The sequence below is a fragment of the Alternaria incomplexa genome, assembly GCF_024043165.1.
Source record: "Alternaria incomplexa strain BMP 0042 chromosome Unknown scaffold_1, whole genome shotgun sequence".
NCBI lineage: Eukaryota > Fungi > Ascomycota > Dothideomycetes > Pleosporales > Pleosporaceae > Alternaria > Alternaria incomplexa.
In genome coordinates, this window is record NW_026249850.1 from 917,391 (window position 1) to 945,097 (window position 27,707).

The window sequence follows — 27,707 nt, forward strand, 5'->3', positions numbered from 1 at the left end:
AGGATGCGTTATGTCGTAGCCTTCCTTCTCGGAGTATAGCCAGAAGTTCTCTGCGCCCCCAATGACCTTCATTTCTTCGCTCGCTGGTGTACGAAGAGCGTTGCCTTCGTGAGTAGGAGACCATCAGACTCAGAATTAGGATGTGGATGTATGATATTGTAAAGAAGCACGGGAAAGACGATGTGCGCAAGCTGTTTGTTGCACCAATGTAATGGGTCGCTTTCGGTCTCGGTCTCGCGTACTAGCGAAACTGGAAGGCGCGTTTGGCCCGCAAACGCATTTATCATTGAGTTACTAAAGTTGGAATCAATCAATAGTAAATGAAGAAATTGTGTCATTGATTGCGATGTTCGATCATAGCTTTCACCGGCGTGTGGTAGTGTTCGTTTGAAGCCCTTGAGAGAGTGAACCTTTGTATGGCAGTGGTGACTAGTTTAGATTTGTCAGCGGACTGGGCGGCGGGGATCGGCCATTCTGCTAGCGACAAGAGGCATCAGACCGAACAGCATGTCAGCAGACCTTGATCTCATTATACCATCAGGCAACTCACGATGTCGAGTAGTGGCGTCGAGAAACGCGGGTCTGCGTCCACGGTGCGAGTAAGTAGGTTTGCTAGCATTTATCCGGCTTAGGCCGCTGCGGGTCCTTGCATCCGCTTCAGACGCGACTCTGCCACGACATCCGCGTACAGCTATAGAGCATCGAACATCGCATTCCGAGCGCTCAGAACGCGTCTAACAGCAGACTAACGCGTCTTCCAGGCTTGTGATCTGTGTCGCAAACGGAAGCGAAGATGCGTGTGGAACCACGGTGCTCAGGGCTGCTCGCCGTGCACCAATTTGAAAGAAACGTGCATGACCACGTACACGCGCAAACAAAGGTCGAAACCACAAAGAGGGTATGATCTGACTGCAGCTCTCAAATGGAAGTCTCATTGACGATAATTCAGCAACCGCATATCTGAGTATGAGGATCGGATCAAGAGGCTAGAGTCTCTGCTACATGAGCGGAACGTGGCACAACCACACGTGCGCCAACAACCGGTCATGCAAACAACAGAACATTCACCTCCAATATCAACATGGGTAGATTCGTTGCGTCATGAGGTGGAGGCTGGCCCTCATCCCCAACTTCCAGACTTCGACCCTTTTGACATGGAAAGCTTCCTACCGGATAATGATGGTTTGTTTGCAGATGACCTGGGCGCGTTGTCTACCGGCGGTTCTAGTCACGACTCTTCGACGTTAGATCCCTCGTTGCAGGCTCCGTTAGATGGCATCTATATCTCCGCCAACTTCCAAGAGGATGTTGCTTTCCTGCAAGCTGCACAATTTGGGACGGGGCCGACGGAGGATCTCAGTCTATCACCGCTGCCAATAGTAACCAGTCCAACTAGTGACTGGTATCTCCCACCCCCGGAGCTCGGAACGACACTGCTTGCGGAGTTCCTGACTGACCTAAATACCGCCTATCCGCTCTACCAACCACATGTCATTGCCGACCACCTTCGGACATGTTATGCGGGGCTGCCTGATGATTCGGCAATCGCTTGGACGAGTGCGTACATCGTCTTTGGTATGGCACATCATATGCGTGGCATGAGTTCGACTGGTGACAGCCATAACATGGACATGGCCCAGTACTACCTTGCCCGCGCTTACTCCACACTTGACTCTCTACTCACAGCGCCGCCATCCCTAGGACAGGTACAATGCCTTGTCGGTATTGCGTTACTCATCGTCGCCAGCCCATGCAGTAATAAGAAGCCAGCGGGTCAATTCGTCTCCACCGCCCTCCGTGTCATCAGAAGTCTAGCCAACGAAGGCAAGAAAAGCAATGCAACGGCACAGGAGCTCAGTGACGGCGCACACCAGCGTCGCGTTTTCTGGATCTGCTTCACCAACGACATCAGCCTGAGCATTTTAAGCAACACGCAACCAACACACCAGCTTCAAGACGTAGCCAACTGCTCCGATTTTGTAGCAGACGAGCTTGGTGCGCTCACTGCGACCGAGGGCACCTGGCGAGCGCATATCTTCTGGCTCTTCACAAGGATAGCCTTACTTCAGACCGAAGCCATCGACCAGGTACTCTCTCGCAAGACAAGTAACACGACTCCGCTGGACCTAAGCGCCGCCACAGCCATCGTGCTCGCACGCTTACAGGCCTTTCACGAGCAACATCACATCTTTCATCTCTCTGCTAGCCAGCTGGAACAGATACTATATCGAGCAGATATCTGTCATTGTGTTGCACTGGAGGCTTACTACTTCGGAACTGTATATCGACTACACGCGTTCACGGCGATGGACATGAGTTCGGAAGTCAACCCCTTCGAGCTAGACGGCTTAATCAAGATGTCGAAGATGAAGCAACACAAAGCATATCTGGAGGCACAAAGGCTGCTGAGTCTACTGCCAGTAGCACCCCGGGGCAACGTTGCTTTGTATTGGTGAGTGGTGTCGTTATCTCGTTCTAACATATGCTAATCTATTTACAGGATGGTACATCCCTATCTTATCGCAGCGCTCGTCACCATGCTTGCACATCATATTCATAATTCAGCTGAGACGGCTCCATCAGCCGCCGAGATGGGCATCTATAAGCAACTACTCGCTGATATCGATACCATGGTTCTGGCAGGCGATAACCCGGATTTGGAAGCGAAAAGAAACTTTTGCAAGTGTTTGTTGTCGACGCTCGAGGTGCGGCACAGTGCCTGCGCGATAGGCGGGAATCCTGGGTGCATCACGGTTACCAGCTAAGAACAAGAAGAATGTACGATTGTGCAGGGATACCGGCAATGTCGCCGTATTAGTTGACTGCCGTGCCGAGAAAGAGCTCGAGAACCTCTTCGAAGCTACCATCAGCCAATATGTTTGGTGCAGTGTCGGCAACAATTTCACCATTGTAGATACGGGGCCCAGGGCTAGCGCTCTTGAGCCTAATGAGAGTCATGCGGGTCGCGAGAGATGCTAATTAACGATAGAAGCATGGAAAGGCAATAAATTCCGAACAAAGACCAGTCATGTGCCTGTGTTTGGAGAAGGAAGTGTTCTCTGGTCACGATACTCAGTGCCTATAGAGGACTAACAATAACCGGGATCAAAAGAGCGGTCATTGAAGGACGACCGATTGACCAAGTTCCTGTCATCAGACGCAGGATATCTGGGTCTGGGTGCATGTGGACCCTTCTTCTTTCGTGGTTTGGTGAGTCTTTCAACCTCCTTGCTCAATCGTCGCATTTCAGTCGTACTGGTGTCAATCCTGGCCTTCTCTTTACTAGACTTCATCCCCTGCTCAGCCCTCCTCAAGGCCATTTTCATGTCCTGGTGTATGACAACAAGACCTGAGTCAAGCTCTACTTTCCCGTCAGCTATGGGCACATAGCTCCTCTCACGGATCGCTTCCACTGACCTTTCCAGTCTCTCAAACTTATCTCGCGACTCGTTTTCAACTTCGCCTCGAAAAGATTCCATAGTGACGTTTCCAATCTTCCCAAGGCAATTTTGTATTTCTTCAAGCTTTTCTCATCTTGCATGCTGTGTTTGCGAAAGAGCTTAGGCTTCATCGCAGATCGAACAATGCGGGCGTGGACTTCAAGAAGATGGTCTATCTGTTTGCCAGTAGTGAATGCGGGGTTGGATTCCGTGTGACTTGAGGCTTTCGCCGGGACGTGCGCTGACACCCTACGGGGAAGCTTGGGCAGATGTTGGCGTGAATGCGCCGAAGTTGATGGAAAGGCACCCATATCATTCGTTGATGACAGTGGAACCCATAAGATTAAGAGAGGGACGGCTGATAAATGAGGGGTTCCGCAGAATCGGAGGTTGCCTAGGTGCGGCTGAGATGCATGAAATGGAATATTTCCAAGGGTCTTGGCTACGGCGCCATAAACCAAGCGGCCGCCGGAAGATGCAGCAGAGTCAGCGGGAATCCTAATGCGCAGCAAATGGCGAGCCCGGAAAACAACACCGACTTGTTGCAATACATTGCGCGGTCACTTGGAGAGGAAGAAGAGTTCCATTTCTTACGATTCGAAAAGCTTCAGCGGACCAACATCGTCGCACAGCAGATGCAGCTATTTGAGCTCAGGCTGAAATTTGAGAACGCACAAAGTGCGTCAGACGATGACCTCAGCGATCTCAAGAACAGCCTTAAAGACTACGGTGCGAGCTATTAAGAACATTAGCGAACTACAAGAGTCATGTAGCTGACAAGATACTAGTCACTGCGATTCGAGACTACCAGTTCATTCGAAGTCGAAAGAGTGTGGAGAGGGAAGACATGCATCAGAGGAGACTTTTGCTGCAAGCATGGTTCCAGCCTAGGTTTGGGAATGGCGACGTGTTCTGGTCTCACTACGCCTACTTCGACGAGACCGCAGCCACAATTGACCCTTTCCGGAGCTTTTTGATGAGCAAACTGCCCATCTACTTGACCTACACTAAGAACGAGCGATCTGACCGGCAGGCAGCGTACACCGACGGCAAGGGGCCCAAGGATGTGTCGCCATTTGTCGATCATCTCGCGCGCTTCGTGATAGCAATCACGGGTGGCCTATTCCTCATCGTCCCAATGCTCGTCATGGCTTTCAATACATCGCAAAGGAAAAGCCTCATCACGGTCTCGTTATCGGTATTCCTGTTCGCCCTCGCACTCTCATTTGGAGTCAGAACTTCCAACATCGAAGCGCTTGTCTCAACAGCGACGTATGCTGCTGTTCTGGTGGTGTTCGTGGGGACGAGTTCTGGCGATGGGGCCACTGTGGCAGCTGCAAGTAACTCCACAATGGCATCGCAGTGACTAGAAGTGAACGGAGGCCGGACAGTACAAGGACAGACACTCAATTCTTCTACACAATCGTACGACAGCTTGACGAACAGCTTCTAATCTCACCGTTACTTCGTCGAGCACGACATATGTCCTGTCATACAGAAAGTTATCTGCGGCTTCGTCAATGCCACCCACCGTGCATCGCGACTGTGTCACTCACGCTGGAGTTACGAGCCCGTTCTAGACAGCACAATATTGGAATGCGCTGCTAGTGTTACATTACCAGAGTGCGTACATGTGCGATATCGATGGGCACCAACTTATATGTGAATTCGGGCTGCGCTTTACCGTGCTACAACGCTGTCATTCCGCCGAAGAACAAAACTACCGAGGCTAGAATGCTACCAGGGCTGCCCTTTCTCCATATCGCGGGTCAAGCACAGCTTGGTGGCATTACGAATGGTATTATTTGGGCCTATCTCTGCATACCTAGGTAGCGATAAGTGAACCTGCATTTCATGGTGAGTCTTGAGGATTGTGCTGCTCGGCTAAGTATCGTGCTTGCCGGGGTGAGACATAGGGATTGTGCGATCATCAGGCAGCCGAGATGTGATCCATTGGCTCTCGACGTCTCTCGACGTCCAAGCGCCCTGCACGACCCTGTGACCTGCCCGGTCGAGAGGCGCAATTCTGCCTTACGGAGGACCGAATACATCTCTCCTCAACTTGCTTCACAGAGTTATCAATTTCAAACGGTCGGTCTGGGCGATGGGCCGCGGTGGTTACAACGGTGGTAGCGCAGCTGTGGATGGCCCAAAAGACGACGACGTGCACATTTTCACGGCGGACCAAAAATTAGATGCTGATCTCATTCGACGCTCGCGGATCGTAGAGGCTGGGTTTTCTTTGAAGAACGAGCACGGCGCCGTGCAAAGCGAGTTCGGATACTGTCTTAGGGTGGATTCGATCGCAACAAGCACGCAATCATCAAGGACAAGCCTTGCAAAGAGAGTTCTCGCGGCTTTCAGAAGAAACAAGGCTGGATCAAAAAGCACGCCACAGATCAAGTGGGTGTCAGCATCCCATTTGCTTCACACAGCGCCCGGGGGATCGGATCTGGCCAAGAAATACTATCGGGACCATCCAGAAGCGAAGCGACCTGTTGCAGGGTACAATTAGTCGGTTCAGAAAGCAAAGATGCCTGGAAAGCACAGAGAGTATGCACCGGAGTCCATTTGGCGACAGCGGCAGTTTCCTCCTAATGCCAACTCTGTTATACCCTGGGATATTGGCCAACAACGACAAACACCATTGGTTGATGACGTATCGAAAGTAAGGGTCGACTTCAGTGCCTTTATCAACTCCATGGATGACCAGTCCTTTGCATATCTGTGCTTGATACGCGAGTACGCCATGCGAACTCTTCAAGGCAAAGCCGCAGAGTACAGTGCGTTGTATCAAGCTATGATCTCCCAACACGTTGAAGAAGAAGCTTTATCACGTATGTCGGTTATCGAATTCCAAACCGATGGTCTACGATCGAGAACGTTTACGGCCTTTGCAGAACTCAGGAACTATATGGATGGAACATCGCCAAGCAACGACTCCTCATTGAGACGGTTGTTCGTGTTGGAAGACATGCCTGTGCGATACATCTGTCTGCTAGGATCAAGGCTACGCATTCATCCTACCGTCTTCGCGCGTCATTACACAACCGAGGGTAGCAGCACAATCTCGGATAACATCAATAGTCTTCCCTCTGTAGTCCAGACCAGCACCTCCGACGGTCTCGACTACGAAAGTGACGACGAAGAGCTCCATGCGCCACATAAGAGAAGAAGTTTCACTCTTCGGTATCCGGTACTCATGCCGCATGTATCTGCCAAACAGGACTCTGATTCGTTCAAATGTCCGGCGTGGCTCAAGCCCAATGGAAGACTGAGGGACCAGAGCGCAAATCCACGATTCATAGTCGAGAGGAGCCTGGAGACACCGACCAGATACGATCAGTGGGACGCAAGGGGCGAGATCTCTGAGCTGGAAGGTCAAGTCACATATTGGTACCATACGCTGCCAGGCAGCGGCTGGGAAGGTCAGTCAGAGCTCCAACCTTGCCAAATCCAGTCCAGACACTGAAGTTACACGTTCAGGCTTAGCGCTTGTTGATCCATGCCTCAAAGATCCAGCGCATCTAGCTGTCATCAGTGGCAGTCCATACCCGAACCTCGGTCGCATAATTCGATATCCAGAACTGGAAGATCATGAGAAATCTGAGTTGGCCCCTCATCCGCTACAATGGCACCCCAGTGCAGCCTTCACAAAATACAATCTGCACGATGACATATTGATTCATTGTTCGGTGGCCAATTTCGGTCCAGGAGGTAATCCGCTATCCGTAACGCCTTTTCTACGTGGCTTTGTGATCAGCAAGTGGACCGCTGAAATGAATCACATTCGCAGAAGCTACGGCCATACACGAGCGGCGCTATTCTCAAACTCTTCATCGCATTACTCTGGAAGTGCGCGTACTTCAGTCCAAGTGCGCTGGGGAGCGGATTGGAAAGAGTGGCTCTTCGAGACAATGGCCAAATTTACAACGGACCTGTATCTCTACCGTTTGGAAGTCGAGACCAACATGCGCGCTCTAGGGATCGACGTCGAAGATGCGCAAAGTTATGGTTTTGTTGGCAAACGAGAGGCGCAGATATGGCGGTTCTTGCGTACAAGCTGTATCGATTTACAAGAGATGTTCCAGCATCTGACAGATTCATACACCCAGGTCATCGCGCTGAGAGAAGCTCAGGCGAGCAATGCGCAAGCCAGCTCTGTGCGCTGGCTCACTGTGCTGGGATTTCTTTTCGTTCCTGTGTCCGTCGTCGCGGGTATCATGTCTATGGGGGGTGATTTCTTGCCAGGAGAGAGCAAGTTCTGGGTCTTTTTTGCTGTGATGTGCCCTGTTCTGCTGATCATAGGCGCAGTCTTGGTGATGACTATGGGACAGCAGACACTACCGCCGTGGCAAAGATTCAGGTCTTGGTGCGGTATGAGTAGCTAAGGTATCCTTAACGATTCGCTGGATTTGCGGTACTGCCCATGTCCCTACAGGAAGAAGCTGCAGCGGGGTTAAACCGCAGCATTACAACCCTTGGTTCAAAGGCGCGATGATGTGGAACCATCTCAAAGACGAGACGTACTACAACGCCGCACGCTTCGACCCAGTCTTTGCCATGGCGCATAAGCTCCATGTACCGCTGTATCAGCAACCTGCTGGTCCGACCGCAGATATCGCATCCAAGTTGTTCGCGGGCAACTACCCAGTCGCCGAGGCGGGAAAGCTTGGGGTGACCTCGTGAGGTTGGCATGTCGACGTAGGAACACGCGTATTGCGTCTCTATGGCGCAGGTTTGTTCGATCGCTTCCCGAAACTGAAGCTGATAATTGGACACAACGGCGAAGGACTGCCCATGTCTGTTGGCCGAATCGAGTAGACGGGACTACGCAACGATACGACGTTCGATCGGGTGTGGAAGACGAATGTCTGGAGCACGACGAGTACATTCTTCACTATGAGGCAATTTCAGCAGCTTAGGCAGGTAAGCCCAGTCGAGAGGCTTATGTGTTCGGTCGACTATCCGTGCAGCAGCAATACGGATGGCTGGGCGTTCGTCAAGAAGTTGGCGCAAGCGCAGGTTCTAAGCGACGCTGAGATGGACATGTTTGCGTGGAGGAATGCTGGTAAGTTGCTGAGACTATGAGTAGCTGACATTGATGAAACCATAAGTAAAGGTAATCGAACAATGATAGTATTTGCCTATGGACACGCGTTGGCCGCATGCACAGAGGAGCATCAAGGGGTCGATGATGCCATGCCAAGACACATGACGCTTGTTCATGATAGGGATAGCGTAGTAGCTAGCGCATTCAGCTCGCGCCTTCGCGCTCGAACGCATCTCCCGCACAGTCCAGCTTCACACATCCACCGCCTACCATCTAAACATCTTCAGGTCCTGCGAGGCCCAATGCTTGCCTGCGAGTCGGTGCATCAGCCTTAAAGTACGGCTTCTCCGCCAACGACGTAACCCTTGTTCCGTGCCTCGGCTCAATTCCTCCATAATCCCAACTCGCGTTGTGGATTGTAATTCTGTTATCCCACAATGCCGAAGTTCCTGGCGTCCAGCGGAACCGCACCTGGATATCGACGTTGTTTTCGTACACATCGAAGAGGTAGTTGAGAATGACGTCGCTTTCAGCTTTGTCTAATCCGACAATGCGATCTGTGAAGGCGCGGTTGACCCACAGAGCTTTCCATCCGGTTGCCGGGTGGACACGAACGATCGGATGAACGCGTTCGATGTGCTTAGGGCCAGCGCTAGTATCGTCACGATCAAGGTACGGGTGCGCACTGCGGTACACTGCTTCTCTGCCATCGATGATCTTTCGGAAAGCAGGAGAAAGCTTCTCGTACGCAGCGTAGCCTGAAGCCCAGAGGGTGTCACCTCCGATCTTCGGGATGGTATCGTTGTGGAGATGGGTTACGCTAAAAGAGTCAGAAATGAACATCCTTTCAAGATACTACCACTTACCCAGCAGGTTGGCGTTCGTGTACTAGATCAGTGTGCCATCTAGATGCACCACCCGTCTTCCGGAAGCTGGCTGGCACTTCCGTCGCCTGCAGGGCGGGCCACAGAACCGTCACCCCTGGCACACCGGGTACGAATGGAACTTGCGGCTTCACTCGATCTTAGCGCGTGAAGTGTCTTTGGGGAAGAACTACTCACGTGGACTTCAATTTCGCCATAATACTCGCCCAGCTTCTTCTGCTCTTGAGGCGAGAGATCCTGATCACGGAAGAACACCACGCTTCTTTCAGCGATCAGAAGACCAAGCTCGTCCTTTTGTTGGTCGGTAAGGTCCTTCAGCTGAAGTCCAACGATCTCAGTTCCGATGTGTGAGGTCAAATGGATGACTTCCTTCGCAGCACCAAACAGCGCTTGCTTCTCTGGATCGGCTCGGGCACCTGGATCGATGTGCTCACGATCATAGTCCCTGATCTTGTACACATCGTCAAGGTAGAGTGGTTTTGCTGGTCTGTACGGATAGCCGGCCGACAGATCGATTCCCGCCTTCTCGAGTCTCTTCCTGGCTGGCTCTGGCAATCCCAGCGAGTCTTTCCGGGGCTGGACAGTATCCTTCTCCTGAATGTGTTCGTGAACGGGGATTGCGATTGGAGCCATGGTCAAAATCGTTTGCGATGCAGTTGCGCAGACCTTATCGCTCGCGGTCCGACCAATTTTATATCCAGAACTCTATTACCCCACTTCACAGGTCGTTCGCTCACAAATCCGACTCCCATGCATGGCCGACTGATGTGGCTGCGTTGCGTGCTGGTTGCGACACTTGTTGCGGGGTTGCGATCACATCATAATCTTGCAGATGACGAATACCCAGTCAACGTTTCTCATGTTATCGCTCGGAGAAACTTCGCTTCATTTCAAATGTAATCACATCTTATTCGCAAATAGGTGCGTCGGTTTTGGTTGCTGGCATCCCATGCGAACATGGCCGCTCATGATGCCATTCGTATCCACTATCGCGCTTTGTTTCTAGCTACACCCCGGTTGAGATGCTTGCAGTGCTGACAAGCGCTAAAGCTGAGGCATAAGCAAGGAATGCTGACAGTAGGTAGATGGCTTTCATGGTTGAGTGTTGAGAGGCTTGTGTGTGTTGCTGTCGGCTGAAGAGTTGGGTCTTATTCTCACGCGCACGCGCGAAGCTGCGAAGAACTTCCTTCAGCATACAAGCAATATTTCCAACATGTCTTTCCGATGCAAAAGTGTTGCTGTAATTGGCGCAGGTATCAGTGGCGTGGTAGCTGCAGCTCATCTCCAAAAAGAGGGTGTCGAGGTCACTGTTTTTGAGCGATCGAGTGCCGCAGGAGGCATCTGGTACCCGGTCCAACTTCATGCTTCTCAGACAGGACTGACAGATTAACAGGCTCTACGATGAGCGAAAGCCCCTGGAACCACCGTATTCGGGAACCAAAGTGTCCAGAGCCGATAGTGTCCATGCGACGGAGGAGACGGAGGATACAGAGAGACTGCTTCATGCGCCACCTGGGTAAGTCCTGCAAAAACAATCGTTAAACGCTGCTCTGGACTGACTGGTCACACGCAGTCCATGCTATGTGGGCCTGAAGAACAACGTGAGCACGCGCTTGTTGGAGACCACCTTGAATCCGTTCCCGCCTGGGACTGAGGATTATGTGACGCATCAAGTCTTGTGCGACTATATACAAGCTACTGCTGCCTCGACGGGGGTGCATGGGTTAACACAGTACGACACCGACGTGAGACGCGTTACGAAGAACGGCAAATCGTGGACGGTCGAGACTGTGACTCTGCAAGAAGATCTGGACGGTGTGCTAAAGCGACATATATCCTCTAATGTCAGTATCATCCTCATGTTGGCTGCACCTGCAGGTTGCTAATCTTGGGTTAGGACTTTGATGCTGTAGTGATTGCCTCTGGTCATTACCACACACCAAGAGTTCCTGACACGCCTGGACTGGCAGAGTGGAAGCGACGATTTCCTGGTAGAGTACAGCATTCGAAAAGCTACCGAAGGCCCGATAATGCCCAAGATAAGGTACGTGCGCTCCAGTCTGAGCAAAACGGCGTCGTTGTGATCTGATACCATGCCAGAACTATCTACTTGTCGGTGCAAGTGTATCCGCAACAGACATTGCCCGCGAACTGAGCCCGTACGCAAACAAGATCTTACAGAGCCAAAGGAATGGCAAATTTGATCTACCTCCCAGCATGCTTCCCGACAATGCATTTCGCATCGAAGAGGTGGCATCGTACGACGAGCCACGTGCGAATGCATATGCATCAGCGTCACTGAACCCCGACGAAGCGATTCCGGCAACCGTCACATTGAAATCAGGCGCAAAGATCTGTGACATCGACCATGTAATACTTTGCACTGGCTACTATCTCACCCTACCTTTCCTACCACAGCTCACCTCGGACGAGACGCCAGTCGAGCGTGCCGACGGCGCGGTGTTGGTGACGGATGGTACACAATTCCACAATCTACACAAAGACATCTTTTACATCAACGATCCGACCCTGGCCTTTGTTGGAGTGCCTTTCTTCACGGCCACCTTCACGCTATTCGAGTTTCAAGCTATGGTTGTTGCAAAGGTGTTCTCAGGCCAGGCCAAGCTTTCCAGCAATGATGTTATGCGGTCGGAGTACAACGCACGCGTGGGGAGTAAAGGTTATGGCAAGTCGTTTCATAGTCTGCGGGATCAAGAAGCGAGCTATGTCAACGAGCTTATGGACTGGGTCAATGCTGATCTACAAGAAGCCGGTAAAGATAAGTTGCATGGTCATACCGAGAAGTGGCACCGCGCAAGGGCAGAGCAGCTTGAGAGGATGAAGGCTTTCTTTGCTAACCCCATACGTGAGAAGCGATTTGAAGCGACGTGTATATGATATACTGGATGAATACAACATGTCTCAATCGCAAAGATCAATCCGCGCAGAGAGCCAGCAGTGCAGACGACCTCGGGAGCTTTCTACAGTCACATGATCAAATGAAATGTGTTGAGATTCTCCGCGTTTTTCGGCACGGTTATTGCGCGACTCAGGCACGCAATCTGCATGCCTGATCACGACACATGACGCCACACCACTCCCATGCATCACGACGATCTTGAGCCTACAAACACCGGAAACGCAAATTCACGCTCGTGCTTATCAGATTTAGACTGTCTACATGTCGCACAAACCCCACGCGAACCCTGTCATAACGCCATACCAGCCCCAGTATGTCGAATCGCGCTACGAATCCTACGGCGCAGTATCGACTCGCCACTGACGCGCCGAGCGCCATGCTGAACGGGTAACCTCGTAAACGATGCTTAGCGATGGCATAGAAGGCCTTGTGCTGCTTGTTCAATAAAGCTGAGGCTTGTGCCGGTGCCTCTTCAGAGACCAGACACATGCTTCACACTGAAGCCTCACGAAGATGGGTCAACCTCAGGACATTTCGACGGAAGCAGTCACAGCTACAAATGTCATCCAAACCAACGAAGAGCTGAAGGCGAAGCCGCATAAGTGGTACTACTACCTCTGGGATACCTTGGACAAGCCGAAAGAAGAGCGATGGTTCATGTTCAAGCTCGACGCCGCTCTACTCACCTTCGCGTCGTTGGGGTACTTCATCAAGTACCTTGATCAGATGAACATCAACAGCGCTTTTGTCTCTGGAATGTATGTATCCGACCTCCGTTAGCGATGCCTGGCTGACATCAGGGTAGGAAGGAAGATCTTGGGCTTTACGGCAACCAGCTCAACTATATGCAAACTTGTTGGACTGTGGGCTATGTCATCGGCGAGATACCCAGCAACATCATTTTGACTCGCATTCGACCGTCGATTTGGATACCCGCAATGGAGGTATGATTCTGCAACACCGTTCGGTTAGGAAGTGAGTACTGACACCGGTAGCTTACTTGGGCTGTCTTGACGTTCTGCCTTTGCCGTGCCAACAACGCCGAAACAATCTACGCTCTACGCTTCCTTATCGGCCTTGCCGAGAGCACTTTCTACCCAGGCATGCAATACATCATCGGATCGTGGTACCGGAAGGAAGAGCTCGCCAAGAGATCTTGTATCTTCCACACCAGCGGTGCCATCGCGACCATGTTCTCCGGTTACCTGATGGCCGGTGTGTACAAGCTCGACGGCAAAGGCGGTTTCAGGGGCTGGCAATGGCTCTTCATCGTGGATGGGATAATCTCTCTCCCTATCGCGGTCCTCGGCTTCTTCTGTCTGCCCGATTTACCAGAGATCTCGAAGCCCTTCTACCTGACCAAAGAGGAGGTTGCATTTGCGCAGGAGCGCATGCGACTCGAAGGCCGGCAGAAGCGGAAGCCATATACCCGAGCCAAGATACGGAAGATCTTTACTTCCTGGCACATCTGGGCTCTCGTCCCGCTTTATGTGTTCTTCAATAACGCTAGTATGGGATCGCAGCCGATCTTTCAGCAGTTCCTCAAGGCGAGTAAGGACCCGAAGTATACCGTCAGTGAGATCAATACCGTAAGTTCCACCATATCGTCGCAAGGAGGAGCAGTGCTGACGATATGGGCAGTACCCGACAACGACCAATGCCGTGCAAGTCGTCACAACACTACTATACGCCTGGACGAGCGACAGTATCCTCAAAGGCTCCAGATGGCAACCCATCGTCTTCGGCGGCTGCATGAACATCATCTGCTCCACCAGCCTCGCAATCTGGGATATCCCCATCAAGTGGAAGTGGGCTTGCTATATCCTCTCCGGTTTCGGTGGCGGTCTCTCTGGCTTGTGCTTTGCATGGGCACACGAGATATGCACACACGATAACGAAGAGAGAGCCATTGTTGTCGCGGCTATGAACGAGATGGCTTATGTGATACAGGCTTGGCTGCCGCTTCTTGTTTGGAGGCAGGTTGAGGCGCCGCAGTATCGGAAGGGATTTATTACGGTTGCGTTCTTGAGTGCGGCGCTGATTGCGACTGCGCTTACGATTCGACTGCTTTATGCGAGAGAGTTGGTTAAGACGGGTGAGGGTCAGGCTTCTGAAAGTGAGGAACGGACGAGTTCTGATGGAGAAACGACGGGTCTGGGGAGCGATGGGGATGTTGGTCAGATCAAAGCGCCTTGAGAAACTGTAATTGCTATCAGGTCAATTCTGGGTCTCTTACAGTGTCATTGCAGTTGTAGCTTTCCATCTCCATGATTATTGACTATCGCATTACCTAAATAAGACAAAAGGTCTGCTCCTCCGGTATGTCCACTGCTGGACCCTGAAAAATCTCTCCGTTCATGATCTCGTCGACGTAAGCCTGACCCATGAATACGTATTCATCTCTTCTAGGTCGCAATACATAGGGTGTGTTACCACCGTATAGCACTACCACGATATCACCGGGCCACATACAATGTGGACCCAGGCCGTATGAGCCTCTCTCTGTCCAAAACAGGCGTCGTTGTTCGCAAGCGGACAAAGTGTCTACTTGAAATTGAGATACGCCGGCGTCGCGTGTGTACCTAATCTCGTCTCCAAGCTCTAGCGATAGTGTCAGTCTCAGCAAGAACTCCCAGCCAGCTCTATAAAACCGTGCTTGGTCCCTCCTGTCCAAACATTGAACATGTTCACTGGTCCTACCCCAGCACCCTGCTGTCAACGTTCTAATGAAACGTTCTGAGCTTGACTCTTTGCCTGTGTCTGCCACAGCTTGGATAATTGGATGTATCTTGATTGGGTTGTGGATGGAAGCTCTTGTATCCGGAGTATCTCCGCCGATAACTCCATCATCATCGGCATGCTTGGGATGATTGGCAAACTCAAGAAGCTTCCGATTGTGATAGTCCATCACGTCACCGCATTCGAGAACTTTTCCATAGACTACGCCCTTGAGACAGAGATAGGTCGGTTGAGATGGATGCGCAACGGTGCTGGCAGTTACATGTTGTCCGCACGCGCTCCAAGGACAGTCATCTTCAACTCCCAGCTTCTGCGCAACTGCAATGTCATCCCATCGCGGAGCCCATGATCTGTATTCGGAATATCCTGGGTATTCCTCGGGGTTCTCATAGTCATCAAGACCAGGCCCTTCATAGTCGACCGGATGTGTAATGTGGGCAAAGGCGGTCAATCGCGAGTATAGTCTGATAACAGCCAAGACTGTGTCGGCGTATACTTCACCAATACTTTTTGCGTAATCTACGCCTAAGGCATCGACTTCGCACCTTGGTGAGACAATGTTGAGAAGGCCATACACTTTGTCTCTGTTGTTAGAGGCTTCAAACATGCGGAAATGATCTAATGCATCGAGGAGGTGGTACATGCTCTTGTCACGCAACATATCCGCGCTTTGAGCTTCGATCTGACGCAGTACGGATACATCAGTGTCGCCGCCTTTCTCTTGCCCTGTTCTATTGCTCTTGTCAAAAAGGTATGAGGCACTCAGAGCTAGGTCCGACCAAGAGATTTCGTCACCTCCCCAGATGATCTGAGCATCTGTGGCTAAGCGAATCTCTTGAATACACCATATCCTGGAGAACCAGGGCCGATCGTACAGTTCCTTGAGACTGCTCAACACGAGTGGGCGGAGCAGCCCTTCTGGCAGCTCAGCATCTTCATGTTTCGCTGCATAATCCGTAGTTATGTTGTGCCTTCGATCGTAATCATGGCAAGCGTCGGCGATCGTTTTACTGGTCTCGAACGAGAGTTGGGTCTGTTGCGCTTCTCCATGCCCTAACCAGACAACGACTCTTCTTGCCAAGGAGTAAATACTACCCATCATCGGCACTTGATGACTCTTCTCTGCGTCATCCGCCTGGTTGATACAGATTGCATCCGCCCAGATAATGCGCTCAGCTTCTCGATAACGTAACCTTCTCAAGGCCTGCGAAAGCGATGATCCAACTTCGATATACTGACCATTACACCATATGTTGGCACGTGGTGTTGGTGCACCCCACACATAAGACAGCGCTTCATACTGAGGTGCCTGGTCAATATTGAAAGAGCGGCATTCGCATCGCAATGGCTCCTCTTCATCGAGCGTAGGAAAGATTGTGAGAAGTCTGAACGTTCGCCCACCCAAAATCCTTTCCGCATAAGCAAAAGTGGCCGACATTTGGTATTTGGAAGAAGATCGAACGCGAAAGTGTGGTTACGAGCATGAACCCTGACGAACACTCTTAGAGCATTACGAAGCGTGCTACGCTCGCTCGCATATGTCCGATGCGTATGTATCGCAATTCGGTACGTGCGTTGCGTGTACCCAAATCACAATAAAGTGGCTGATAGACGCCGGTGATCGAGGACGGCAGACCAGCCGCGTCAGGCTGACAAGTCACCCGTCGCAGGAATGGGGGGTTGTGTCGATACTCAGATGCGTGAGAAAATCCGGGCAGCGCCGATGACGTACACCGCGTTCGTGACGAGGTTTGCATGCGGTGTCCTGGGAGGGTAGGTGGGAAGCAGAGGTGCGTCCTGTAGGAGGTTGGGAAGTGGCACTACGATAAGACCTCGGCAATGTGCCGCAAATGGTACTGACATGTGGACACCGACACTAACGTATGAATTTCGTGGTCGCCCTCGTGGGGAGCTGAGCGGTGCGCCAAGCAACGCCATCAACCGCAAGTTCAACCGTAGCTCAATTATCTGCCGCTGTCACCTACCACTGCCATGACACATTTCGGTCAATCGCCGGACCATACCACCCCTTTCCAGATTAATAATCACATATCTCGTCATTGCGATCCGCAGACTTGGTGAACGCGACGAATGCCATCTGGAAACCTTACCTAGCCAAACTTCCGCCTCAATGCCGGCCTCAGGCGATCCATGAGCCAAGTCCGCGGTATACTGACCCGCTTCCCTCATCCCATGTCGCACGTGCGTCGTTCAAACGCCGGTGCCTGGGTACGGGGCACGCCCACATTCTATCATCCATGTCATTACGGGAGCTTGCTATAGGGCATTTTATACGAAGTTTCAGCAAATGTCCAGCCTTATCTATTGCGCCCCTGTGCTAGCTAATGCGGGCTGGTCAGACTAAGCGAAACCACCTGCCCTTTTGCGAACCCTCACCACCACGCTCAAGCACGTTGGGGCTTGCCAGATTATTGTATTATTTTCATTGGTCGACAGGTAAAGAGGTGCTGGAGGAGTTCTCTCCTCGCCGACCTTCACCGTGCTGCAAAGAGTCACGATTGTCCTGCTGATACCGATGTTGATGCTCCTTCGGACGTCATGTGTGAATGTGGTAAGTGCGCTTTGATCTGCCAACGGTTTTGCGGCCACGTGCGCTACCAAGGGAACTATGGGAGGATCAGTATGATCACTGCGGCACGCTCCATGAGTGGAGTGTACTTCCACGGCTACTGACGATCGTAACAAAAAGCAATGCGCTCATCATGTTCGATTTCAAACGTGACTGGGACTCAAGGCGCAATTGACTTTGCTTACCCAAAGATGGATGTTTCCGTTAGAGGCTTCAACACAGGCCATCCCAAGTAATCATATGGCGGGCTAACAAGTCGAAAGCCACATGGAAAACATGGAAGACCCGGCCCCGGGTGCCTTCAGCCGCACAAATGTGAGCAAGTGTCTGGACCAGTAGCGACCCTCGGGCGATGGTGTCGTTTCAAGCAGGTGGCAGGCGAGCGCCACTCACACTATGCGCGGGACGTGCGTAGCTCACTTCAAGTAAGTTTCAACTCCTGCTCCTACAGGTCGCGGGGTAGTTGGTGTGTATGCCGGCTCCTATTACGAGCATGCCGGTTATAATGGCCGCGGGCGCTCCCGAGTGATTCAGGAATGCTTTTCTGGTACCCGCGGAGGACTTATGTTGTTTTTGCGGCTGTCTTTGCTGGCGTTTACTCATCATGACTTCGAGATTTCCTACCGCGGAGGAGTTCGCATCGTTTCCGCCGCCTAACTATGTCGACCCGGCGAACCACCTCACATTGGCATTGGCGATACTGGTTCCACTGACTGTCCTCGTCGTTGGGTTCATATCATGTCGATTTTACTGTCGGACAGTGCTCGTCAATACATTGGGATGGGACGACTGGACGATGCTGATGGCAGCCGTAAGTGGCAGAAGGATTTGTTTGGCGAGCTGAGAGTAGAGTGCTGATCCTGTATAGGTGATGTCGGTTGGAAGCAACGTCATGCTCATTATATCGATGCTGCCAGATTACCAAATGGGCTACCACTTATGTGAGTAGATCATGACTCTGTTACACGCGACATAGCTAATACCAACCAGGGGACGTTCGACCTGAGCGACTTTTCGGGACGATGAAAGCTGCTCAAGTACGTGGCGCGTCACGAGGTGGTTTTCTCATGCTCACAACAGTATAGATGGGCATGTCGACTCAACTGCTCTTCACGGCAATCATCACGTTCATGAAGGTCGCAATTCTTCTCACCTACATACGTAAGTGCGCAGCATATGCAAAATTCAGAGAGTGTACTTACTGACCGCTTTCCAGGCATATTTCCGTCGAAGCTCGACAAGTGGTTCTGCCGCTTGATGATCTTCTACACGGTGACTCTGAATACGGCCTGCTTCTTCATCACGCTGTTTCAATGCTCGTAAGCATACGCTCACCTCACTTATTGCACTTCATGCTAACAATCAGTGTAGACCCGCCAGCACGTACTGGGAGATCTTCAAGTACATCAACACGGCGAAGTGCCTTAATATCAAGGCGATCTACTACTTCCACTCGGCACAAAACACATTCAGCGACTTCGTCATCTTCCTATGGCCCGCGAGAAACCTTTTGAACGTCCAAGTATCGCTCCGTCAGCGCGTAACTTTGACGAGCATGTTTTCGCTTGGTGTCATGTAGGTCGACCTTTCGCGATCTACTTTGGATCAGGCTGACATGCGATTAGTGTATGCATCGCCGGCGTCGTGCGACTTTACTATACACACCTATACCTCGTCTCCTACGACGTCTTTTGTGGGTCACCATCGAATCACAGCTGTACGCAATCACCAACTAACAATATACAGGGTATGGAGCGACCACCTTCGTCATCATGTCGGTAGAGAGCGGTGTAGGTGTTATCTGCGGCTGCCTCCCAGGCTGCAAGCCCCTCATGAACAAACTGTTCCCACGCGTCTTCGGCAACACGTCCCAAGCATCGTCCCGCCGCCGGCCATCAAACAACTTCCTCGGAGGCAAATTCGCACCAACGTCATCTTCATCGGCAGGAAAATCCGAGCAGGGGTCATACCGCATGAAGCCTATCCAGTCTCGTCCCGAAATACGGCGCGGTGCGACCATGGAGAAGCGACCACAGCCAGACGTTGAGAAGCAACTCCCTGCGCCCCCACAACCGTCGCACCAAGGGCTGCGGCCACCCAGCCGAGCGGCTTTCACCGGAAGGAGACAAGGAGATGCGTATAGAGAGCTACAGGGCAATGGAAGTGATTCGAGTGTAGAGATATTCCTTTTGCAGCGTAATTAAAACATGTGCACCCTTCATGGGGGACAGAAAAGATTGAGATAGACAAAAGAATGTCGGTGCTTTTCACTTCCGCACCGCCCCAATGACCCCAGAAGTTCATCATGCCGCCAACATCATCGACTGCTCTTCTGTTCGCCAGATGGTTCTTTGTACCACTGCGGGCACTAGAAGCCCGTTTGACCCCACCGCTGAGTGCACAAATAACGTCGCGTCGCGTGTCAGAAGTGTCGGCGGGGGCGGATAGCTTGCAGCTTACCCCACTTGGCGCGTTTGCTACCTCGCCTCATTGCGTCTAGTCGTCTCGTCATTTCTCCGTTCAGCCTGGCCGCTTCTGCCTTGCGGAAAACAAACGAGGCATCGCCAGCAAAACCATCTTAACTCCCGTACATCAGTTGTGTTTGGTATAGCTTTTGGTGAAGCACATTTTCTCTCGCTTATCGTGTCGACTGTTGTCGAGCGCTATTTTCTCGTCATCTAGTCCGAACGCACACACTGAAGCCATTCAACAATGTCCGCACCACGAGGTGGCGGCGACAGAGGTCGAGGCGGTTTCCGCGGTGACCGCGGAGGCGGTCGCGGAGGCGGTCGTGGAGGTGGAAGAGGCGATTTTGGAGGTCGCGGAAGAGGAGATGGTGGATTCCGTGGAGACCGAGGTGGCGGCTTTCGAGGCGATCGAGGTGGAGGCGGAGGTCGCGGTGGTGGAAGGGGTGGTCCACCTAGTGGTCCAGTGGAGAATCAGGTATTCTCGTAAGTCGGATTCCGATTCAGTCGAACACGATGTTAATCGGCTGCATAGCAACGCTGCTCCACAAAATCCCAAAGTCGCCAAGACCGAAGATGCTATGCATCCGGTTAGCAAGAAGACGCTCGATCTGAGCACCTTGAAGCTGTCGGAAGGCAATCCTACCAGGCCTGGATACGGCACTCGAGGTATCAAGGTGGAGCTCACTGCGAACTATGTTGAGTTGCTGCCACCATCGAACATGGTGTTGCACCGGTACGATGTCGATGTCCAACCGGATGCCACTGGTAGGAAGCGTCATCGGGTATTGGAGCTCTTGCTTCAATCACCGGAGATGACGCCCTATAAAGGCGACGTCGCGACTGATTTCCGTCAAACCCTCGTCTCCAAGACGAAGTTCAAACATGACGAAGACATCATCGAGATCCAGTACCGCAGCGAAGGTGAAGACGAGCCAGCTGCTAACGGCACGGTATACAAGATCAAGGTCAAGTACATCCGAACGTACACCATCGGTGAGCTAGTCGACTGGATGAACTCTACCAACATCAGTCAGTCTTTTGGTGACAAGCAGGAATTGACGCAAGCGCTCAATATCTTCTTGAACCACTACGTGAAGTCAGCGAACAACCTAGCCACGATTGGCTCATCGAAGAGCTTCTCTCTCAACCAGAACGCAACGAGAGGAGATCTTGGTGCTGGCCTGGAGGTCATTCGCGGCTTCTTCTCAAGTGTGCGTGTTGCAACTTGCCGTATCTTGGTCAATATCAATGTCAGTCACGGAGCCTTTTATAATCAGGGTCCTCTGCCAGGTCTCATGCACAGCTACGGTACACGAAACACCATCGCTTTGGAAAAGTTTCTCAAGCTGGTCCGCGTCCAAACGACCCATTTGGCTGAGAAGCGGAACAAAGCGAGGCAGGTCATTCCCCGTATCAAGACCATTTTTGGGCTTGCGAGAAAAGATGACGGCCATAAGCTGGCAAACAGGCCACGTATCAAGGGCCACGGCGCAGGCGCCAAGGATGTTGAGTTCTGGCTCGATGCCGATGCCGGCTCCTCTGGTGCGCCCAAGGCGGAGGCGGGTGCTGCAAAAGGTAAGGGTAAAGGAAAGCCTCAGCCGAAGGGCCCAGCGCCTGCTGGGTCAGGAAAGTATATCAGTGTGTTTGACTTCTTTAAGACAAGTATGCTACTCTCTTCCTCAATTGCGTCACGGTACTAACAGCATATAGCATACAACCGTGTCCTCCAGCATCCCGAGCTTCCTGTTGTCAATTGCGGCAACCGGGAACATCCCATGTATCTCCCGGCAGAGGTTTGCGTTGTTCTTCCGGGTCAGCCATCCAAGGCCAAGCTCGATAGTGGTCAAACACAGACCATGATTCGATACGCTGTGCGCAAGCCGTGGGAGAACGCGAGGTCTATTCTCAATGAGGGTGTATCGACCGTCGGCTTGGACGAGAATACAAACCTTCTGATGGTAAGTCTTCAGCCCACCTTTTGTCAACCCTATGCTAACCCGCACAGCGGTCTTTTGGTCTGACGATTACTCCCGGCCTTCTCAAAGTCCCCGGACGCATTCTTAATGGCCCGAAAGTTATCTACAAAGGCAACAAGACAGCAGATCCGCGTTTCGGCAGCTGGAACATGATCAACATCAAGTTCAATATCGGTGCCAGTCTTGCCAAGTGGTCAGCGGTTATGATAACGTTGCCCTATAAATTAGGATCATTCGACGGTCAGGGTCTCGCGGCGGTAATGCAGGAGTTTCATCAAGGCTTGATCAAGATTGGTGTCAATGCCAGCCCCCCCCTTCCTCCACAGCGCCTTCAGCTGAACGGCCCTGAGGACGCTAGTCTCGGCCCATACCTACAAAAGGCAGCCAGTGGTCTGGATCTCTTGTTCATCGTTTTACCGGAGGCCAATATACCTCTGTACAAGCGTATCAAGACTCTCGCGGACAAAGATTATGGTCTACACACTATCTGTTCGGTGGGATCGAAGCTTGCGAAAGACCGTGGCCGCGATCAATACATTGCCAATGTTGCGCTGAAATTCAATCTGAAGCTTGGCGGCACCAACCAGGTCGTCGAGAACAAGAATCTGGGTATCATCGATCAGAACAAGACGATGGTAGTCGGCATCGACGTCACCCACCCTTCACCTGGTTCAGCTTCCAATGCGCCATCCGTCTCCGCAATGGTTGCTTCTGTCGACAAAACACTCGGTCAATGGCCCGCCACTCTGCGCATCCAGCGCGCAAGACAAGAGAACGTTGATGACCTCGCTGAGATGCTTAAGTCCCGTCTCAACCTCTGGAAGACCAAGGGCAAGCACACCGCATTCCCGGAGAACATCTTGATCTATCGCGACGGAGTCTCAGAAGGACAATACGACATGGTCCTTTCACAAGAGCTGCCTCAACTTCGAAAGGCATGTGAGGCACTGTACCCAGCGCCAGACACCAAGAAGGGTCTCCCCCGCTTCACGGTCGTTATCTGTGGTAAGCGACACAAGACTCGCTTCTACCCCACGAACCTGCAAGACTGTGATCGCTCCGGCAACACGAAGCCCGGTACCGTCGTTGATCGTGGCGTTACGGAGGCCCGCAACTGGGATTTCTTCCTACAGGCCCACGCCGCACTCCAGGGTACAGCGCGCCCTTGCCATTACTACATCGTCCACGATGAGATCTTCCGCCAGATCTACGCCAAGCAGATTCCGCCGCCATTCACGAACATTGCGGACATTGTGGAAGATCTTACGCACAACATGTGTTACCTATTCGGTCGTGCGACGAAAGCAGTTAGTCTATGTCCGCCAGCTTACTACGCCGATCTGGCATGTGAGCGCGCACGTTGCTACTTGGCGAATCTGTTCGACACACCGACACCGAGTGCGGCACCTTCTGTCGCTGGGACTTCGGCGGTTGGGGGTGTGTCGCTGGACCCCAGTGCTTCGGATGTAATGATTCATCCCAAGATTAAGGATTCGATGTTCTACATCTAGGCCACCATCACTCCCTGGCTTTGTTGCATGCGTTTTCATCTACGGCCCATGATGTGTACCGATGTTAGCTTGCATGCAATCACTACTGGTAGGAAGGAAGAGATGACGAACGAAGAGGAGAAAGATTGGGGACGGGAGAGGGCGCCGACCAAGCGGCGACTGGCACGCCATTGCTACTACATTCATCGATTTGGCGACATATCGATGATCCAAGATCATACTGTTCATTGTTACCCCATCAGATACAAAGCTGCATAACAGCCAAATACACTCTTTCATAAGACGATGTCTTATCCTGCACCCATTGCCGCATTCCTTTCACCTAAGATCCAGGCGCGTGCCTTACATCCTTAATCGGCGCATCGATCCAAGCTGCCATTTGGTGATTGGGCTAGCCCGCCGTGGTCAAATTCGTGCTATACTGCTTACTCCCAAAGATGCAGCTCTAAGACAATGATATATTGACAGGCCCAACACCGTATGTTTCATCGATGGACTGTTTTCATGAAGAGATGGATGTCGCTGGTATTAGAGCCTTGACATCTTGCATACTCTGCACATTCACGAATGGAGAGAGATATGCGTGAGTTGCCTATCAGGATACCACCGAGTGCAGCAAGTGAGACTTGGATGCTGGTCATGGGCGATAACGCGCGATATCAAACCGGAGCGGCCTCTGCCTTTGATGGTGGCGCAGAAGGGTCCCATAGTAGTCTTGAGTAGCGAGGTATGCCGATCTAGGACACATTCGGTGCATCACAGTCGTAATGTATATGCTTCTCGCAGACCCAACCCCCTGGCGTCATACATGCAGGGTCGAGATCTACCCGCGCGCTCTGCTGACATCGCAGTCGGGATTCCGCTAGTATAATTCCTGCGGTAGACTGTTTCGTATAGCATTATGCCACTGCTGTGGCGTAAAGAGTTTCTCGCCTCGTGTCGCACGCCAATAATTTGTCGTTTCGTACACCTCCGGACATCCACTCAGCAGCCAGCCCCACTTCTGCAGGAATATCGGATCGATTTCCCAGCTGCGATGGTCTTCTGGCGGTCCCCAAACTATCAGTATGGGATTACGGTCCAGATGATTGTACTCGCAGATATCATGGCATAGCGCATCTTCGTAGTCGATAGGCTCCGTGCGTTGGAAAGCTTGCAGCATGTTGTCTCGCACTTTTGGCCACGGGAACAGATCCAGCCATGGATGATGCTCTATAGAGGATTGAAGCTCAGTAGGCTGGAGACATGCTGGCCATTCTGTCCCTGCGTCGGAGCCTAGGAGCGGGCCTTGTTTATTGAGTGGTGAGATGCCATACCAATCGTAGTACTGCGCAGTAACACCTAGTATATCGGCATTTCTTGCGAGGCCGCTGGCGACGTTGTATTTGAGTAGCAGCGGCAAGTGGGACAGGGCGGGTGTGCCTTGCATGTAACTGGCGTAGGCATGTTCGGAAAAGCGGCGCATGAGTTCCTGCACCTTTGGGTGGGCGGCCATGCATGACCTCTGCGCTATGGCGACATCTGGGTTGCTAAGATCGTCTAGGGATAGGTCGGATGTGCTGCAACTGCCTTCACGACCCGACGTGTCGCTCTCGTTGGCCTCTTCTGGTATGATAACACGGCGGGGCTGTCTGGCTGGGGCATTTTTCTTTTGTGCACGGTTTCCTAGTAACATGTTAGAACATGCTTTCTTCGTTTTTGGCGCTCGATCTGCAGGACAACTTACTCCGTGCTCTCTGGTTCAAGCGGTTCTGTAATTTTCGCCTCTCCACTGGATTGGTCACCCCCATCCAATCCTCCGTTTCATCACGGAGCTCGGGTCGCTGAGACGACCAGGCTAACTCAATGGGAGCATCTGCATAGTCAAACCCAGATGGCATCGGAGTTGCTGACATGGCGGCAGGGGAAAATCGTGTTTGTGAATGTCATCCTCCGAGCGGGTGCCAGCATATATGCAGATCGATGACAGTTCGCGAATCGGACCTATCTATTCAAGCCCCGCTTCGAGAAGCAGCATAGCCCCATCACGTTTTAAGGTGTTAAGGAAGTAGTGAGGCTCTCTCTGGCGCGATGCTGTTTTGAGAGTGTCAGCAGCGTGCATAAAGTCCGCGTTAGCTCCCATTAGCGTCTGGGCTGATGCACAAGTGCCATCAAGACAGCGGCCGGGTCCACTTCCCCGTCGCACTCGCTCTCGCGGTCGGAGTTTGATAGATCGGAGGTCTAAGAAGGGTGCCATGTCTTAGTTGTAAAGATTAGTGGGGATAGACCAGGCGTACCAAGTCGTTGATGAATTTTTGGGTGCAAGCATGTGGACTTCGCGATGACTTCACATATCATTCATTGGGACATGTGAGGCCTCAGCTTGCAAAATGCTCTGGCTGATGCCATTGAGAACAGTGGCCGTCTCGTCACTTCCGCTTCGCGAGCGGGATGATAAAGGTATTGCGCACGCTTCGTGGCGGAGTTAACATCATACGTGGTAACACGCATCGGATCCGCAGGTCTTGTAGCGTTGAATTGTTTCAGCTGAGACTAGTCGCTTTTGATTCATTGTATTTATTGCTTCGTCATCGAGAGATGAGTGATCATCCCCGATCGCCTGCACGTGGTTTTTCGATTGCTCCATAAGCTGTAGCGAGTACCGCATCTTTTGCGAACCGATATGTTCGGGCTTGTCCCCAGGTCTTCCCATTGGGTCTGCCGTGACTATTTTGCTCAGAGCCACACAGATCTCGCTTAAATGATCGTGGCTCATTTACCGGCAGCAGGGACGCGGTCCAGAGGGATAGTCTCCATGTCTCGGATAAGTACAGCTGGCCTGTCATATTCGAAAACAATCTCCAGCGCAGGCCTGCACTTTGTGAGGAACTCAAGGAACTCGCGACGGAATGCTTCATGGTAGACGCCACGGAACTCGAGGTACCGCAACTTCGGGACAAAAGTCTTATCTGTCAACCAGTCGAGTGTGCTGTTGAGACGAATGCGCTTGGATTTTTGGCCTTGGACGACAGTCAGGGTAACGGATTCGATGTTTGCGCAGTTCTTGAGGATAGTAGGGAATGCGGTACGCGTGAGCTTCGATGTGCCGTGAAGAGCGATGATCTCTAGCTGAGGCAAAGCTTTGGTCAACTTCTCTACGCCCGCGCTGGTGAGCTCAATGGCCTCCTTCCTCTCAGCATCTCCGGCGACGAAGACACGGACTGCGCTTCGGAAAGTAGCATCTGCATTGGCGATGACGTCGACAATGGTGCTGAATATTATCAGCAGGAGTTAACACGAATCTAGACAAAGTTGGACATACTCGTCCACGTTGATTCCAGAAGCGAAAACGATCTTTTGAACGGGCTTTGCAGTGCTATCAAACTTGGTCGATGCATCTACGTGCATAGTCTGCTCATCTGGGATAGCAGCAGGCTGGTACTCGATGGCCTTTCCCTTCCTTGCCTTTGCACGTTTCTCAAAGGCATCCCACGAAGCGTCGCTCGGGGGCTGAGCCATCAGGCGAGCATCCCACTTCTCCTTTGGCTCGTCCCAGGGTCCGTAGGCTTGGGTAGCGGGGATCTCATCGTCCGGGCTGGTGTCCGATCCTGCTTGGCGCTCTTCAATGACCTTGAGCCTTTGGAGCTCTCTCTCCTTCTCCTTCTGCTTCTTCTTCTTGGCGGATCCTGAAAGTGGCGCCATGATGTCGTTTTCAGGTATACGACGTTGGGTGACTTGAAGAAGCCAGGTGTCGAGGCATCAAAAGAAGAGATCATCGGAAGGCGGGGGTTCCCCACTATCATCTTACGCCTTGCCGCTCCAAGCCTAGTGGCTTTGCAACCCCTTCGTAGCTTCACTCTCATGTGTCTTTGGGTCTCATTTGTAACACGACAAACGGCTATCGCGCTGGCATCGGAATCCCGATTCATATCTGCGATAAGAACTTCACTCCTCAGATATGTCCGTCTCTGTCGCAATATCGGTAGACCTGGAGCGCGCATAATCGGAATAAAGTCCCCGGACACAACATCGAATGAAAGTGAGCCCGGAGTAGAGTCACCCGAGAGTTCATGTAGAAGAACGCTTCATCTGGAAAAGGGAGCATAGGATGCCAGTAACACCGCGTGTGAGCTTCCCCATACTACCT

General features: G+C 52.0%; 10 protein-coding genes across 10 annotated transcripts; 7 read left to right on the forward strand and 3 right to left on the reverse strand.

The window, feature by feature from the left end:
* Positions 1-1,046: 1,046 nt before the first annotated feature.
* Positions 1,047-2,456, forward strand: J4E90_000324 (uncharacterized protein; the record flags this gene model as incomplete). Its single annotated transcript, XM_051429920.1, has 1 exon — positions 1,047-2,456. The coding sequence occupies one exon, from the start codon at positions 1,047-1,049 to the stop codon at positions 2,454-2,456; it is 1,410 nt and encodes a 469-aa protein (XP_051295407.1).
* Positions 2,457-3,952: 1,496 nt separating this feature from the next.
* Positions 3,953-4,806, forward strand: J4E90_000325 (uncharacterized protein; the record flags this gene model as incomplete). The annotated part of the gene is made up of 2 exons (XM_051429921.1): positions 3,953-4,169; positions 4,229-4,806. 2 exons carry the CDS (start codon positions 3,953-3,955, stop codon positions 4,804-4,806), a joined length of 795 nt encoding a protein of 264 aa, XP_051295408.1.
* A 3,960-nt stretch (positions 4,807-8,766) lies between these two features.
* Positions 8,767-10,010, reverse strand: J4E90_000326 (uncharacterized protein; the record flags this gene model as incomplete). Its single annotated transcript, XM_051429922.1, has 3 exons — positions 8,767-9,313; positions 9,360-9,505; positions 9,555-10,010. 3 exons carry the CDS (start codon positions 10,008-10,010, stop codon positions 8,767-8,769), a joined length of 1,149 nt encoding a protein of 382 aa, XP_051295409.1.
* A 1,397-nt stretch (positions 10,011-11,407) lies between these two features.
* Positions 11,408-12,275, forward strand: J4E90_000327 (uncharacterized protein; the record flags this gene model as incomplete). The annotated part of the gene is made up of 2 exons (XM_051429923.1): positions 11,408-11,421; positions 11,501-12,275. 2 exons carry the CDS (start codon positions 11,408-11,410, stop codon positions 12,273-12,275), a joined length of 789 nt encoding a protein of 262 aa, XP_051295410.1.
* Positions 12,276-12,810: 535 nt separating this feature from the next.
* On the forward strand, positions 12,811-14,493 carry J4E90_000328 (uncharacterized protein; the record flags this gene model as incomplete). Its single annotated transcript, XM_051429924.1, has 4 exons — positions 12,811-13,055; positions 13,103-13,241; positions 13,293-13,886; positions 13,939-14,493. The coding sequence occupies 4 exons, from the start codon at positions 12,811-12,813 to the stop codon at positions 14,491-14,493; spliced, it is 1,533 nt and encodes a 510-aa protein (XP_051295411.1).
* Positions 14,494-18,939: 4,446 nt separating this feature from the next.
* J4E90_000329 (uncharacterized protein) lies at positions 18,940-19,205 on the forward strand (the record flags this gene model as incomplete). Its single annotated transcript, XM_051429925.1, has 2 exons — positions 18,940-18,945; positions 18,993-19,205. The coding sequence occupies 2 exons, from the start codon at positions 18,940-18,942 to the stop codon at positions 19,203-19,205; spliced, it is 219 nt and encodes a 72-aa protein (XP_051295412.1).
* A 193-nt stretch (positions 19,206-19,398) lies between these two features.
* On the forward strand, positions 19,399-19,830 carry J4E90_000330 (uncharacterized protein; the record flags this gene model as incomplete). The annotated part of the gene is made up of 1 exon (XM_051429926.1): positions 19,399-19,830. One exon carries the CDS (start codon positions 19,399-19,401, stop codon positions 19,828-19,830), a length of 432 nt encoding a protein of 143 aa, XP_051295413.1.
* Positions 19,831-20,338: 508 nt separating this feature from the next.
* Positions 20,339-23,581, forward strand: J4E90_000331 (uncharacterized protein; the record flags this gene model as incomplete). Its single annotated transcript, XM_051429927.1, has 4 exons — positions 20,339-20,577; positions 20,627-21,756; positions 21,805-22,052; positions 22,100-23,581. The coding sequence occupies 4 exons, from the start codon at positions 20,339-20,341 to the stop codon at positions 23,579-23,581; spliced, it is 3,099 nt and encodes a 1,032-aa protein (XP_051295414.1).
* Positions 23,582-24,443: 862 nt separating this feature from the next.
* On the reverse strand, positions 24,444-25,476 carry J4E90_000332 (uncharacterized protein; the record flags this gene model as incomplete). Its single annotated transcript, XM_051429928.1, has 2 exons — positions 24,444-25,246; positions 25,308-25,476. The coding sequence occupies 2 exons, from the start codon at positions 25,474-25,476 to the stop codon at positions 24,444-24,446; spliced, it is 972 nt and encodes a 323-aa protein (XP_051295415.1).
* Positions 25,477-26,332: 856 nt separating this feature from the next.
* J4E90_000333 (uncharacterized protein) lies at positions 26,333-27,262 on the reverse strand (the record flags this gene model as incomplete). The annotated part of the gene is made up of 2 exons (XM_051429929.1): positions 26,333-26,831; positions 26,883-27,262. The coding sequence occupies 2 exons, from the start codon at positions 27,260-27,262 to the stop codon at positions 26,333-26,335; spliced, it is 879 nt and encodes a 292-aa protein (XP_051295416.1).
* Between the last annotated feature and the right edge of the window lie 445 nt (positions 27,263-27,707).